This window comes from Poeciliopsis prolifica, unplaced genomic scaffold (genome assembly GCF_027474105.1).
Source record: "Poeciliopsis prolifica strain line A6 unplaced genomic scaffold, Auburn_PproV2 SCAFFOLD023, whole genome shotgun sequence".
Taxonomy (NCBI): Eukaryota; Metazoa; Chordata; class Actinopteri; order Cyprinodontiformes; family Poeciliidae; genus Poeciliopsis; species Poeciliopsis prolifica.
This window is the reverse complement of record NW_026562398.1, coordinates 6,349,329-6,363,539: the sequence shown is the minus strand read 5'-3', so window position 1 is coordinate 6,363,539 and position 14,211 is coordinate 6,349,329. Positions and strand designations below refer to the sequence as shown.

General features: G+C 39.8%; 1 protein-coding gene and 1 long non-coding RNA gene across 9 annotated transcripts in view; one reads left to right on the top strand and one right to left on the bottom strand.

The window, feature by feature from the left end:
• The window catches only part of camta1a (calmodulin binding transcription activator 1a), a 366,205-nt gene that overhangs the window by 8,885 nt on the left and 343,109 nt on the right, over positions 1-14,211 (bottom strand). For 7 of the 8 annotated variants that reach the window (XM_055045992.1, XM_055045985.1, XM_055045986.1 and 4 more), the window contains 11 exons: positions 6,535-6,734; positions 6,194-6,390; positions 6,020-6,098; positions 5,577-5,925; positions 4,625-5,100; positions 3,123-3,301; positions 2,039-2,282; positions 1,208-1,279; positions 1,093-1,113; positions 806-1,005; positions 439-513 (listed from right to left, as the gene is read on the bottom strand). In XM_055045992.1, the coding sequence (XP_054901967.1) occupies positions 439-513; positions 806-1,005; positions 1,093-1,113; positions 1,208-1,279; positions 2,039-2,282; positions 3,123-3,301; positions 4,625-5,100; positions 5,577-5,925; positions 6,020-6,098; positions 6,194-6,390; positions 6,535-6,734 (2,092 nt within the window). The remainder of the gene's footprint in view (positions 1-438; positions 514-805; positions 1,006-1,092; positions 1,114-1,207; positions 1,280-2,038; positions 2,283-3,122; positions 3,302-4,624; positions 5,101-5,576; positions 5,926-6,019; positions 6,099-6,193; positions 6,391-6,534; positions 6,735-14,211) is intronic. The other variant, XM_055045990.1, reaches the window with a different exon arrangement.
• LOC129370219 (uncharacterized) lies at positions 7,331-13,708 on the top strand. Its single transcript, XR_008607029.1, has 3 exons — positions 7,331-7,487; positions 9,842-9,917; positions 12,753-13,708. It is a non-coding gene; the product is annotated as an uncharacterized LOC129370219 (long non-coding RNA).

Genomic DNA, 14,211 nt, shown 5'->3' with positions numbered 1-14,211 from the left:
CAGTTGTTGTGGATCCAGTTGCAATGGGAAAAAAAAGGTTTCCATTGCAGTTTTGCGAAATAAATAATTTTTGATAAACCCGCCCTTGCACCAAAGCTTTTAATCGAGTTTTTTCGAAAATGGCGTCTTTCCTTATGCAAATTTATTTTTGAAATATCAAATTGCCCAATTCTAGGGTCAACATTAACCCACTTCTTCACAGAACATTTGTATTCCCCCTTAGAGTCAGTCATACAGAACAAGTTTATTTGAAGCTGATTTTATTTAGGGTTACTAGACCACTCAGTGTTGGTGTAACACATAAAATCCCAATCAAACACATTGAAGTTTGTGGTTGCAACTTGAAAAGTTAAGAAACGGTTGATGGGGTGTGAATACTTTGGAAAAGTCCTTTTATTGAGCGTTCTGGCTCGGGTCGCTGTTTGGGTCGCCACCTACCTGTGGCGGCAGCGTCGTAGGAACCTCATGATCTTCCTGGCAGCCTGATCCTGCCTCTTCGTGAGCAGACTCCCTCTATGAGGCAGCAGAAACACTTTGAGTTAACGTTACCAAGCAGGAAAAAAAAAAATAAAAATCCAAATCACAATGTCTTTAATAAGCAAAAAGAGATTACACATCATCTTTCAAACTTATTTTTGCTAATGACTTTGTTGATAAATGACTCAAGACATTAAGCATTTTTCAGCCCTGCAGACAAGCCTCATAATTTAACTGTCACTTTATCATTATGTAGCAAGATGAAGTGGTTCTTGCCGCATCCTGCAGTCTACAGCAGCGCGCATACACCCTGTTACTTGGTGTTTACCTCAGTTTGTGCTGCACCAGGGCGGCAGCAGCCCCACGATGATGGGGCTTCAGCTTCCCAAACTCCTTGTAGCTGCGGTAGTATTGCTGAATGAGTACAGCCGCCCTCCTGCTCTGCTGGAACTTCTTTTGTTCGTGGTAGCTGCGAAATTTACTCTGGATAAGGATGGCGGCCTGCGTCATCTTCTTATAAAGTGCATACTGAGGACAAGAACGCATCGACACGTCAGGACTCGCTTGATGAAAGTCGTGCTGTGGCTCCATGCAAGAGTATGACCAACAAGTTACCTTTAGGGCTATCCATGTTAGCTTGTAAACGAGGGGAAAAAAAAGACGCATTTCGAATGTTTGCTCTTTAAACGTATTCAGGCATGGAAACAATTTCGCGGTGTTCCTTGCCTACCTGCTTGTATTTCTTGTAGCAACGTTGTATAACAGCGGCAGCTACTTCCTGTTGCTCCTGGAGTGGCCGCCCCTGTCGGAAAGTAGAGTGGAAGAGGTAAGAAGTTACAATAGGAGCTCCTTTCTGCCACAAAGGATATGTGTAGCTTGCCGAGGTGTTGTCATGGTTAGCACATGACCGCCTCAGATAAAGAGCACAGTTTGTGGACAGACCACCTGTCAAACAGTGGAGGAAGTGAGCTGCTGCCCAACAGAGAGTCACCTCAGAATCAGCTGGCAGATGGGCTAAAGACAACTGTGAACGACAGTGAACAGTTTGTGATGATAAAACTTATTGAAAGTTTCTCATGGGTAGGTGGGAAGTTCAGGAATGGGACTGGGCAACGAGGAAAAAAAGACAGAGACAAAGTGGGAGCTCATTGCTTAATAAATGTGTCTAAGTAATGCAGGGATACGGGGTCAGTGCAGCTCCCCTAAGCAAGGCCATGCTCTGCTCAAGCCACCTTATTCCATGCTGGAACCACAGGGACAGATTTGTGTTTCCTCTTAATTTTCTGATACAGTTAAAAATAGACATACAGAGAATTAGACAAATATAGAGACTGAAATCAATCAGTTGAAACCATGGTTAGAAACAGTACAACACAAGACAAAATAGGTAATAAGCCACGTTACATATGCTGAACTTCAATCCATAGCCAGATTAAAGGGAATCCTTCATCCCTAAAATCCAAAAACAGATCCACCCAGTTACACCAATCCTCAGCCTGTAGCTCTATGAGTCTGGGCTACAGCATAGACAGCTTTCATTGCCTGAACACCGGGACTGTACCTTGTACTTGCGGAAGGCAGTTTGGACCAATCGGGCAGCCTCGTACAGCTCTCTCTGCTCTGGATCTGACAGAGTCAGCTGGGCCAGGTCTCGCTCCACTTTGCTGTTGGAGGCGTTGATGAACTCACTCCAGTCGGACGGGGAAGGAACCGCTGTCCTCTCCAACGGGGCCTCTCTGAGCGGAGACCCCCGAGGGCTCAGGTTAGGGTTAGATGATGGTGTCAGTGGCTCATTGTACAGAGATCTATCCAAAAAAAAAAACAATTTATCTTTTTTAATTGACCTTTTTAAGATATTTTAGTTTTCTCCGCGTACTTTTTCTATAAATTTGCATTGGGATTGTGAGATGAAATCAGAAAAAAAACAGCTTTTAGTGCAACTTTAACTGTACCTTTATTTACTGAATGACACTTTATGACAACAGTTGTAAACATTCATAAAGACTCCATCATCCTAACAGGTGTTATGTCTATGACAGTGACGTGTCAGCGTCATGCACACTCCTTCAAATTAAGTGTTACCCAGATCTCTTCTGTTTTTGCTTTTGATCATCTCAAATATATTAACGTTCCAGATTTCAACCTAAAAAACTGACTTTGAAAAGCCTGCAGTGAGGTTGGATTAATGCAACAGTTTACTTCATCGCAGACTGGTTTGGAAATAAATCTTGACTTGACAGATTTCGTCTTTGTTGGAAATTAAAATAAGTTGGATGATCTGAAATATTTAAGTTTGATAAGTAAGCAGAAGAAATTTCTACGGGGGACAAAAACTTTTTCACAGTAGCCACGCTTGTATGGATTTGGCAAAAAAAAAGTGTTTCTTTTTGCTTCTCACTTCAACATTGTGTCTTTTTTCTTTAAATTGTAAAGGAAGCACATTTTTTGATGACATTCAAAAGAGGTTTGAAATACAAGCCTCTAAAAATGTCAAAGTCTTTTTTTTCTTACATTTCATTTCTTTGGAATTTGAGCAAATAAAACAAAATCTCAGTTTTTACTCAGATACAAAAACTTTATTTAACATGTCTTTTTTTAATGACATCTAGAAAGCAAAGGTTGTATTTAAGAGTACAAACCCTTACCGTAGGTGTATGATACTTGGCAGCTGTTCTACATCTCCCAGGTAGCTGGCTAGCCAGTTCATGGTGGTGCTGACCGCCGATGTGTCTAAAGGCCCAGAGTCTGCAACGCTGAAGTTCTCCCTTTTGATTCTTTCAGGTGTTGCTTCGATGATTTGTTCTGCCAGAGTCATCATGTTTACCTGACGTTTTGAGAAAAGCAAAGATGACTAATGTCAGCACCTATCTAGTAAAATTTCATCACGATAATATCTGCATGCAGACTACTTATGCATACTTGTTCAATGCTTTTGGCCCTGACACAATAATTTAGGATTTTAATGACAGGACAGAAGATAATGATAATAAAAGTGAAATTGCTAGAGGCTAGAAATACTTAATCCAGCACTTCATCTGGTGGAGAAGTAATTAGACTGATATGGATGTCTGGAAGGATTTCTTGGCTGTTGAAGACAATAAGTAGAGTTTATTATGCAGTGATGGTCACTGACAGGGTGCCAAGATGCTTCGCTGCATACTACCTACCAAATGCGGGAAGTGCTAATATTGTGCATCCATACCTCTGACAGTACACAAGTTTAGCAGAAAATCAATTTATATCTGCACATTTTAACTAAATTTTAATAAATATTGACAAATATGTTGAAAGAATAGAAAGAATTTAGTTTGAATAACACAAATTTTTGCTCACCAGCAGAAACAGTTTATGTAGACGGACTTCTTTTATTTTAAACTGGAGCCTTTTTGCTAACTAAATTTTTTTGCTATGGACAGTGTCATGTACAAGACAACATATTTTGTTTGTATCAATCTTGCCTTTTGCTTTTATTCAAATTTTATAGCAAATAACACCTTTTGAGTTAAAGCCACTGGGTGTCTTTAACTCAAAAGGACACTTGAGCATATTAGTTTATGATACTTTGCTATTTCGTAAAGAGTGTCCAAATCATGTTCTTGTTGTAGACCAAGCAACAGAAAACTATTCAACCCAGAAAATGTGGGTTATTGTAGAACTTTCTATTAATGAAGCTAAAGTTGGGGTCAACAAAGTTGGACAAAGACTCCAAAATATATCTTGCCACCATGCAGAGTGATCAGAATTTACATTTTTCCAAGATCGCAATTAGAGACATGAAGCAAATAATGTGGCTTCTGGAGGTCAAAAGTTTCCATAGTAAAGATCAGACAACATTTACCACCTGGTTGTTGGTTGTTTGGGAGGCATGTCAGGAAAATACATGCCTATTTATTGCCAATAAATACAGTCCAGATGCTACAAAAACACAAAATCTTACCACTTATTTTTGATCTAGTTTCTAGTGTAAATATCTTACTATATCTGATTTTTTTATTTTGTTTTTGCAGTCTACTGTAAGTGTTGTCTCAGTTACTGCACAAGACTGCACATCATATCTGAAACAAAGTTGATGCAGGTTCATCTGTTAAATTCATCCCTCTGCTGCACTATAGTTGGAGTATAGATGATTTCACTCTTTTCTGCTCACCTGTAGGTCATCCATCTGCGTGAGGCAGTCCTGGTTCTCCAGGTCCTCTCGATACGACAGCAGTTCTGAATCTGCCATTTCTCTGTCCGTCATAACCAGCATGCCCAGCTGCTCCCGCTGCCGCAGTCGGTTGACCAGCTTCTCCTTTCCTAAACTGCTGCCTCCACTGATGCCCAGTGCTTTCTTCCCCATGATGCTGTGGGAGAAACTCTCTCTGGAGTTCCACCTGGTTGTCCCAGTGCTGCCTCCTGTTGGTAGACTTTTGTCAGTGCTCAAGCCCTCCGCGGACATGCTCTTAGTGCTGGAGGACAGTTTGTGGAGCTGTTGCTGCTCCAGGCTCAGAGGAACAGACATGGGCTTGTCGGGTCGATTATGAAATAATTCCGGGTTAGGTTTATGTTTTTTAGCCAATGGGAGATCTCTCTGGCCCTCGCTGCTGTAGCAGTTAGAAGGTTCTGATCGTGGCCTTCTTAAATCTGCAAAATAAAAAGAAAGACAATGTGACACCATTAGCTGAAGACTCTGCTATCACTTCTAAGTCAAAACTACAGACTTGCAAAACGTCAATGAACTCTACTGGATTTTATTTGACATCATTGTGCTCTCATCAAAACCAGTTGATTGGAGCTCTGGTTGTGTGCTTCAGGCTCAGATTTCAGATTTTCTACAAGGATTTGCTCTGTATTTAACTCTCTTCACCTTTTTTATATAAGCATCTTAGTACACTTGAATGAAGACAGAATTAACTTACAAGCAGCTTTTCAGCAAGATACAGGAATCTGTTTAAAATCCATTATCAAATATTGATAAAAAATGCTAGCTCCACTGGCAGCTCTTTTCACTTAAAATGTAAAAAAAAAGGGGAAACACATTGATGTTTGTCACAGTAATGTGGTAAAACTGAAAACAGTTAGCACTTCAGGTTCAGCAATCTTTTTGTAATCAGACTAACCTGGGTTGGGGCTGGTGGTGCTGGGTGTGGTTATTGTGTTAGCCGGACCTCCTTTCTTGCTGCCAGGTGCTACTATGCTGTCATTTGCCCAGCTGACCATCCAGTTGTCGGAGGTGGGAGCATCGGGGGCTGGGGAGAAAGACATGCGAGTCGTTGGCGGTAGAGAGGCGGGCGGCTGCTGCTCTTCCCTCTGCAGTTGCTCCAGACACTCAGCCAGCTTGGTGTGGCCACGAGAGCGAGCAATTGACAGGGGCAGGCGACCCAAGGAGTCTGGGATGGCAAGGGCCCGCCTGTCCCATTTATACAGGACTACTGCTGCCTCCAGATGACCAAGCGCACATGCCCACATCTGGATTGTAAACAGACAAAAGAACAGCAGCAAACAAGTCAGAAAAGTTGTAATCTATAAACTTTTTCCACAAAGGGAGAGCTTTGGTACTCACCAGAGGCGTGCAGGAAAAGTGATCAACATTTAGAGGGTCCACTTCCAGCTCCAAGTCAATACTATCAGCATGCTTAGTGCTGCATAAGAGAGAGAAAATTATATTTGTTGTGGTGCACTATTATGATGAATTACAGTGGCAGTTACAGAGCATGCTGGATAATTTCATTCTCACCGCCATTTGATGAGTGTCTGAATGAGGGTGGCGTAGCCCTGGCCAGCAGCCAGGTGAAGGAGTGTCATCCCTCTGAAGGTCTTGGAGTGGATTAAATGTTTGGACTTGGCCCAGCAAGCTCTGCTCATCATCTTCTCACAGACCACTACAACACGGCTCTCAAAGGAGCTGCTGGCCTGCGTCTGGCCAGATGCACACTCAAAAAAAACCCCACAAACTGCTATTAAAACAATATTTTGTGTTATGCTGTATTTGTATCAATAAGTGATGGAAAAGTTTAATTAATGTGCTGGGTTGTGCCACGTGCAACAGTAATCGTCCAGCATGATGAGGCTTTTTACCTGTGACTGACTGTTGTTCCCTCCTCCGGCCCCTCCTCCACTACCTCCTCCTACTCCTCCCCCACCAGCGCCTCCTCCTCCCGCTCCTCCTCCAGCGCCACCACTCCCCGCACTGCTTGTCTGCTGGTGGCTGGCCATCTCCGCCATCCTCCTCTCCATCTGCTCCAAGCGCTCCAGGATTGACATTCTGAACTGGTTATCTGGGCAGAAAGTGGGAGGCAGAAGAAGAATGCGTCAGCATCAGCTGTGAGGAAACAAAAATGTCAGTATGCTCATTCCAGCACAAAGAGGCCTCAATCCTGACAAGGCACATTATCACACAGTATGCACCACAAGCTGCACATGCTGAGGAGTTTCAGGGATGTCACAGTGACAGCAGGATGCTTACAATCATCCATTTAGGAGCAAATGTCCAACTCTATTTCACAGAGGAGGCAAAGTTGATTAACCTACTATACAACAATAATAATTTCATAAATAACCTGTCCAGTGAACATGACAATCGATAAAAAAACAATTACATTAGTAAAATGATGCCATCATGTAAAATGATGTACATGAAAGATCAAATTGGACACCTCCGATTTGATCTTTCATGTACAACAGCTTTATAATTTGTTTTTATAAAAACAGATGAATGTCCAAGTTTTTCTAAATGTGAAAAGTGAGAATATTTACTATTGCATAAATTCGGGATGGATAATAAATCAATGACAACTGTATCATAATGACATGTGATCAATGTCAACAGACAGTTACCTAGCAACTCACTCACTCTCTGGTTACCTAGCAACAACCTGTTGAGTAACCTGAGCAGCAACAGTTTCAGGTTTTGCCACTGTGCAAATACGCAGCAATAGCTGCTTAAAAGAATGGAAAATTGCATTGAATGAAAGAAGAAGATGAGAACAAATCAGCTTGAGAAGGAAGTGTGGACTTTAAATCAAACTCCAGTAAGTAATAATCAATATTTGCTAAAGTAAAATGTTTATATTGTGAAATGTTTTTCAGTCATATGCCCCAGCCCTAACATACACCAGTTATTGTGTTAAACTCTAAATGCCTTTTTATTAAATTTTATAAAGAGTTTTTTAATCAGATACAAATATTTTGAACATTTAGTTCCTAGTTGTAAAACTTCCCCATTTAGTCTATAATTGCAGAGTGGAATAAATATTGTTTGTCATTGTTGTTATTTATTAAGCCGTTACATTTGCTTGTTTAAGTCAGATGACAGTAGAACTTTGATTAACAATTACTTTTAAAGTTTAATTTAATTGATTACTGGCTCTGTTAATAAAAAATACAGAATATTTTAGTGTTGACTCTAAATAATATTGAAATAGTGAGAAATCGCTTAAGAAAAAGAAAGGAATAGAAAAAATATATTTTTGATAGATTACACAACCAATTAATTTTTGAACGTTAAAAAAATTTGACCAAAGTTAGTCACACATCAGTCAATTGTAAATGACTTTCTCCATTACACCTCTTTCACAGAGCTGTTAAGCTCCAGGGCACGCACAAAATTTGAAAGACAGCCCACTTCAGACAAGACTCTAGAGATACCATTCTACTGAAGGGCTTTTCCAGCTGATTAGATACAACCCATTATGGCCCTGTTCCCTGCACCTGTTTGGAAAAGAGATTAAGAATCTGACAGGACAACATAAATCAAAACCTATACAGCTATCTCAGGTCCTTGAAAAAACAACCTTTTCCCACATCAAGATGGATGGAGGCGCATTTGATGACAGGAATTGAATTTTACTAGAGGTCTGTGGGAAAGAGAGTGGTTCTACTGCAACAGATCTGACATCTGCGCAACAAAAACATATTTTCATAATACAAAATTTACAAAAAAAAGTCAAGAAATCTGATCTTTTAAGCAAGAGATTTCAAGAACTAACGTTCTACCAAGATTCCCCGTCATTGACGAAGTTTTTATTTTTCATCAGCCTTTACAAAACCTTTTAAGCCTTCGTGGCTGAATATTCTATACCGTTTATGCTCTGTGTAGCTTCAGCCTCCCAGCACAGCCACGGCCTCCTTACACAGCATCCCTTAAAAAGCTACTTCATGTAATTAAAGCCTTTTTAGTCAAGACTAAAAAAAAAAATAAATTCATAAGTAAATCTCAAATTACTTCTATTTATTATTGTAATCTTATAATCTTTACTCTTCCCCCATCTGAATGAAACAAAATATATTCACCACATATATACATCACCGCTTTAAGATTTGAATAAATTATACTGCAATGTTGCAACAACACATTAATATACAACATTTCAGGCTAATCGATACAAATTCAAATTCACTCACCTCTGCATGCTAAATGCTTGAAGAGATGCTAGCCTGACCTACTTTCTTATTATTTCAGCTAATAAGTAACGACACTATCTGACCACTTGGGGCAGTCACAGAAGATGTTCAGTTGATTCCCATAGATAAATCCCAGAATGAGATAGTGATGTCATAGTGTATCTAAAGCACTGTAAAGCACTTTTTATATTCATTAACATCAAACATGGTAAGAAGGGAAACGGTATGTCATCAGTTTAAAATGACAAAATGACATTTCTCCTACAATTTCTAAGCAATATTGTGTAGCAAACCTTAGGATCTTTTGCTAAAGATTTTGAGACTTCATTTGTATTTGTAGACCGGACTTGTTTGGTAGCTCAGGTCTTTCACCAGCAAAGTTATCAAACTGTCCCACTAATACAACATTTAACTGGAATATGCTTTACATAGACAAAAGTTTGGATTCTTGTTAACAAAACAGAAGTTTCTAGCAGGTGTAGGACATGTTGCCACTTCAAAAATAGCAATTTTTATTTATTTTTTGCTAAACAGCACTTTACATTTGTGTGGTTTAGCAGTTCACATAATTTCCTGCTAATCCTTAAACTGGTGGGGAATGAAAAAAAATAAAAAATTGCAGCTCATAGGTAGTCCGGTTAAACAAAATAACAAATGGGACTTTCTGAGCACCAGAGTGCATGTGCACACTCTTAAGGTATGCCATGTACAGACAGTGGACTGGGATGGGCACTGAGAGTCCACTGCAGCAGGGAGCATAGAAGACTGCATTAGCATTCCCCATTTAGCTACTATGAGGCCGTTTCTGTGGCAACCTGCTGCGGAGTGGTAACTAGGCGACAAGAGGATGGCTGTCTGTGTATGTGAGCTATTGGCTTATTGATGAAGGGGAGAAGGACCCAGTATACAAGACAAAAATGTACATGGACAAACAATAAAAATGTAATTTCTAAATCTTTTCCTGCATGCCATTTTTTTCCAGCGCTGATGCAAGAGGGACCCGATGACTCGAGGTGGGGAGCCTTCGCAGCATGACCCGGTGACATTTGCGCTTTAAGGTAACTTGGCACCCCCAACTAAAGGCTCCATAGAGAGCTAATGTCACAGTGAGACACAGAAAAGGAGGTCAAGTAGCTTCTATCATCAGGGAAAAAAAAGCATAATGCCACTGGCTGATAAATTGCTGCTCTCTGTGACAGTATGCTGCTCTGTGAAAAATGGGCTGAAAGAACAACAATGAGGCCCCTGCCTTTAATTCCTCTGTGTGCTGTACACTACCTAGGTGAGCATCCTGTCAAATCAGCACGTCATTTTCATAATAAACAGCAAACTGCTCAGAGTGTTTGTACAGCTTCTCATTAGGCCATATTTATCTTTGCCCATCAACATATTGGCTTGTGGACAGTAGGGAGGTGAGGAGTTGCCAGCCTACTCTGGTCTGAGTGCAGGAGTTGAGAGGGGAGTCAAAAGGTTGAGGCACATGCCTTCATATAAGGTTGTGCTCTCATTTTGCTTTCACCTAATCGGTGGGAAGAGATACAAACGCAGAGATGGAGGGAAAGAGTTGGGGATAGTAAGCAGTAGGCTGACATGTCTTTGTTCAGACCCAGTGCTGCAGTGTGCTGCAGTGCAGATGATGTCATCTCCACCTGCTGCCTGCTGCTCCAAATGCGATGCACGTCCACTGCAGAGGGAGGATGGGGGTAGAGACGAGTGGGAGGAGACAGGGAAGGTGAACAGCCAAACGGTACTGTAACAACACTGTGACGCCATGAGGGCCCTCCCCCTCTCTGGTTCACTCCCTTGTGACAGTGCACAGTTGCAGACGTGGTCATTGTCACACATTACGACCAGATTTTCACAAGGTATTTTAAAACAGCCTTGCCTGCAAAAAATTAACTAAAAACTCTCTGTAAGAAATTTAAAGCGTGCTTTTTCGGTCAATTTGAATGTAAAGTTAGTAGTTTTTATAAAGTTTCTGTAGATGAATGTGGAGATCTATTCTCATGCTTTTATTCGAAAGCATGAGAATAGAAAAAACAACCTTTACAATAACCAGACAAACATTTACACACATTTCATTTTAACATTGCATTAAACTAGAAATTACCTCACTACTTTACTGAATTAAATCCCAAACATTACAATCTCAACCCTCTGCAGACACAAACTCATTCAATTCCAAGTTATGCAAAAACTTAATTTACTGAAAATTAAACTAATCTAAACTACTACCACAGCTAAGATTGGAAATATTTTTCTACATAAGTGATAATGAAATTGTAAATGATGACCCAATTATACTTTGCATGCTTTCCTATGTATGTGTATATGTTTATTTCCTTGAGGCAATCTGGATTGTTCTCAAAGATCAAAAACATGAAAATCCAGCAAGAGGCACAACTGAAATATGGGGCTGCTTGGGGGCGACTGCAAGGCTGCAGCCCCCCAGGCCTCTGGAAATCACACAGCATCAATTCAGAAATCTACAAACCACTTAACAAAATATTTTGTTTAATTTTTATGTTAATAAGATCTAATAACTTAAACACTGCTAAGTTAACAATTTCTACTTCCTGAGTCTTAGCTACAGTGAGTTCATGTTCTAATTGTCAGATTTAAATTGTAGTATTGCAAATCACCCGAGATGTTTGGTCTGGTATCTAGTGCAAATATTTTAGTGCACTTGAAATATGGCAAAACTAACTTTAAGTAAGTTTTCAGCAAGACATAGTAAATAATTTACTTCAAATTATTTCATTTGAAGTAAAATAATTTGCCAGTGTTTTTTTTATTATTGATTTACATCAAGCTTTTATATCTGTTTGAAAAGTTAATTGTAAGCTAGGTTTGTCCTATTTCAAATGTAGTAAGATCTTTGCTAGAAACTAGATAAAACAATATTTGGTAAGATTTTGTGTTTTTGTAGCTCAGACTGTACAGGAGCAGCTTCACTAAACAAAACTCAGAAAGTTAAACGAGGAAACCACAAATCATTATATAACTCAAATCACCCGTAGCTCTACAGAGCAGTAAAAAAAAGTACTGTGATAAAAGTATGCAAAGTGTCTGTAAATGACCTGCTTATTTTTACTCTGGAGATAAATATCCCTAAATAAATACATTTCAAATGGGCTTTTCACCCAAGGACTACATAATCTGTAAACAATGTGAAGTGATAAAGAATGATGTTTACTCAAAGTCCAGAGGAATGAACTGATGTGACTCTGATAAATCTCCCCGCAGGAGTTAACTGGCTTATTTTGATTTGATCACAGGATCATAAGTCACTGAAACAGAGATCTGCTGGAACTGGTTTAATATTTAAAAAAAAAAAAAAAAAAATTAGATAAAATTTGAATTTTAATGATTTTTCACATCTACATAATTATTCAAAAGTACCTAATAGAAATAAATTGATCCAAAATGACTTCTTATGGGTTAAAAACAATTAACAGATTGTAAATTGAGGTAAGATTTGAGACTGAGTTATTTGGTAACTTTGAATTCGATCTAATTTAAATAGTAAAGCAATCAATGAGCAACAAATGCAAATATATTTCGAAAATAATATTCTACTAAAATTTTCAGGTAAGTTCTGTTTGTTTACACAGCACCAAGTCACAGCAAATTTCAGCCGAAGTTGCTTTACAAAACAAACGGATCCAATTCATATCAAATGGCTCCATTTTAACAGGAGGATAAATTCAGCAGAAACTCAGTATGAGTGACCCTGTGCTGCAACCAAATATAGCAAAAGAGGAGAAACTGAGAAAGTCACAGTTTGTTCGAGGGAAATCTCTTTAATCAGCTTCTAAGTATTGTAGTTTAAGGTGTTTTTTATGGGTTCTTATATTTGTGACAAGGCCTGACTGTTGTTTTCTTAACTCCAGGTTCTGTCAAACCAGAGAGAAGCAAAGATCAGAGGAGTTTCTATGGTATAAATCCACAGTGGTCTACAGTATCTGATCAATGACAGCTCTAGGACATGGCAGCAGCTTCTCATGAGACAGGTTGATATACTCAGGGATAAGGGAATAAAGGACAGTGCTGCTTATTAAGACCCAGCAGAGCCTGATGTCAGAGCAAAGGGGCCACAAGAAGAAAGAAGACAGCAGGGGAAGAGCGAGCGTAAACCCAAAACCAGGGTGAAAGGAAAAGAGAACAGGACAAGAGACAAGAAGGGGTTCATGAAGAGGAATAAGGGAAAATGGAAAAGGGCAGGAATTACAGTGCATGACAAGACAGGGTCTGCTAGTGAAACAGGATTGAGAATTTAGTTGACCCTACTTAGAAATGTCAAGGATGAGAGCAGGAAAACTGTTACTGGAGTGAACTACAACTGCCGGAGTGGAGCTGGAGAGTCTAAGCAGAGATTTATGGACCTTACTAGTGTACCATTTCAACTAAATCACTGAAATTAACAAGTCTTTACCACATAATGTCAATACACAGCACAGAACAAAATCCTCGACAAACAACCTCATCAATCTGACTTTTAAATAAATTGCGTTTCCGCTTGCCATACTTTGGGTTTGTTATTGAAGAAAGGCTGTCATCTTTCATCCTGAAAGAGCTCACTTCTGATTGACTACGTCGGAACATCTTTAATCCTCACATCCCAACCTCTGGTCCAGTTCATGCCAATCAAGTTCAGAACTGAGCCTCATTATCTTCCTGCAGCTACACACATCCTCAGATGTAAACCCTGTGAAAGGACCAGAGGTCGGCCCCCCTCTGGGTCTTTGTGTGGGCTGATTGACAGGGGCTAGTATTTGTGACCATGGAGAGGAAGAGGCCACACCATCTGTCAGCCGCCCTCGCAGCTGGAAGACATGGCAGTGTGCGCATAAAAGACATACAATCCTCGCTTTAAGTTCTTCTAAGAGCAGTGATTGAGTAAGATTTTAATTGCTCAAAGATCAAGACTGCATGTCGTGTAACTGAGATATGCATAATTTGTTTAGAATCTATTTGTCCAATCATCTGCTATTCGGTTTCTTTAACTCCTGGCCTTGCGGTGGGACGGGACGCAGGACACACCCTGAGCGGATGGTTCATCTGATGTATTACAAGGTTTGGAGACAGACAAATGCAATAATATTTTAAAGGTGTAGTTTTATATCTCTCTGCAGATACAGTGCCTTGTAAATGGAGTCACTTCCCTGAAACTTTTATATATTTCTAATCTTATTACCCAAAAATCAGAAACTTGGTTCCTGCAAGTTTTATCAAGTGCCCTGCTTTAACACCTGATTAAAAATAATTTAGTTCTCATTCAATTTTCATTTCAGTCAAGAGACTTCAACGATGAAAACATCTCAAACATGCAGGAGACAAACTCCCCCCTAA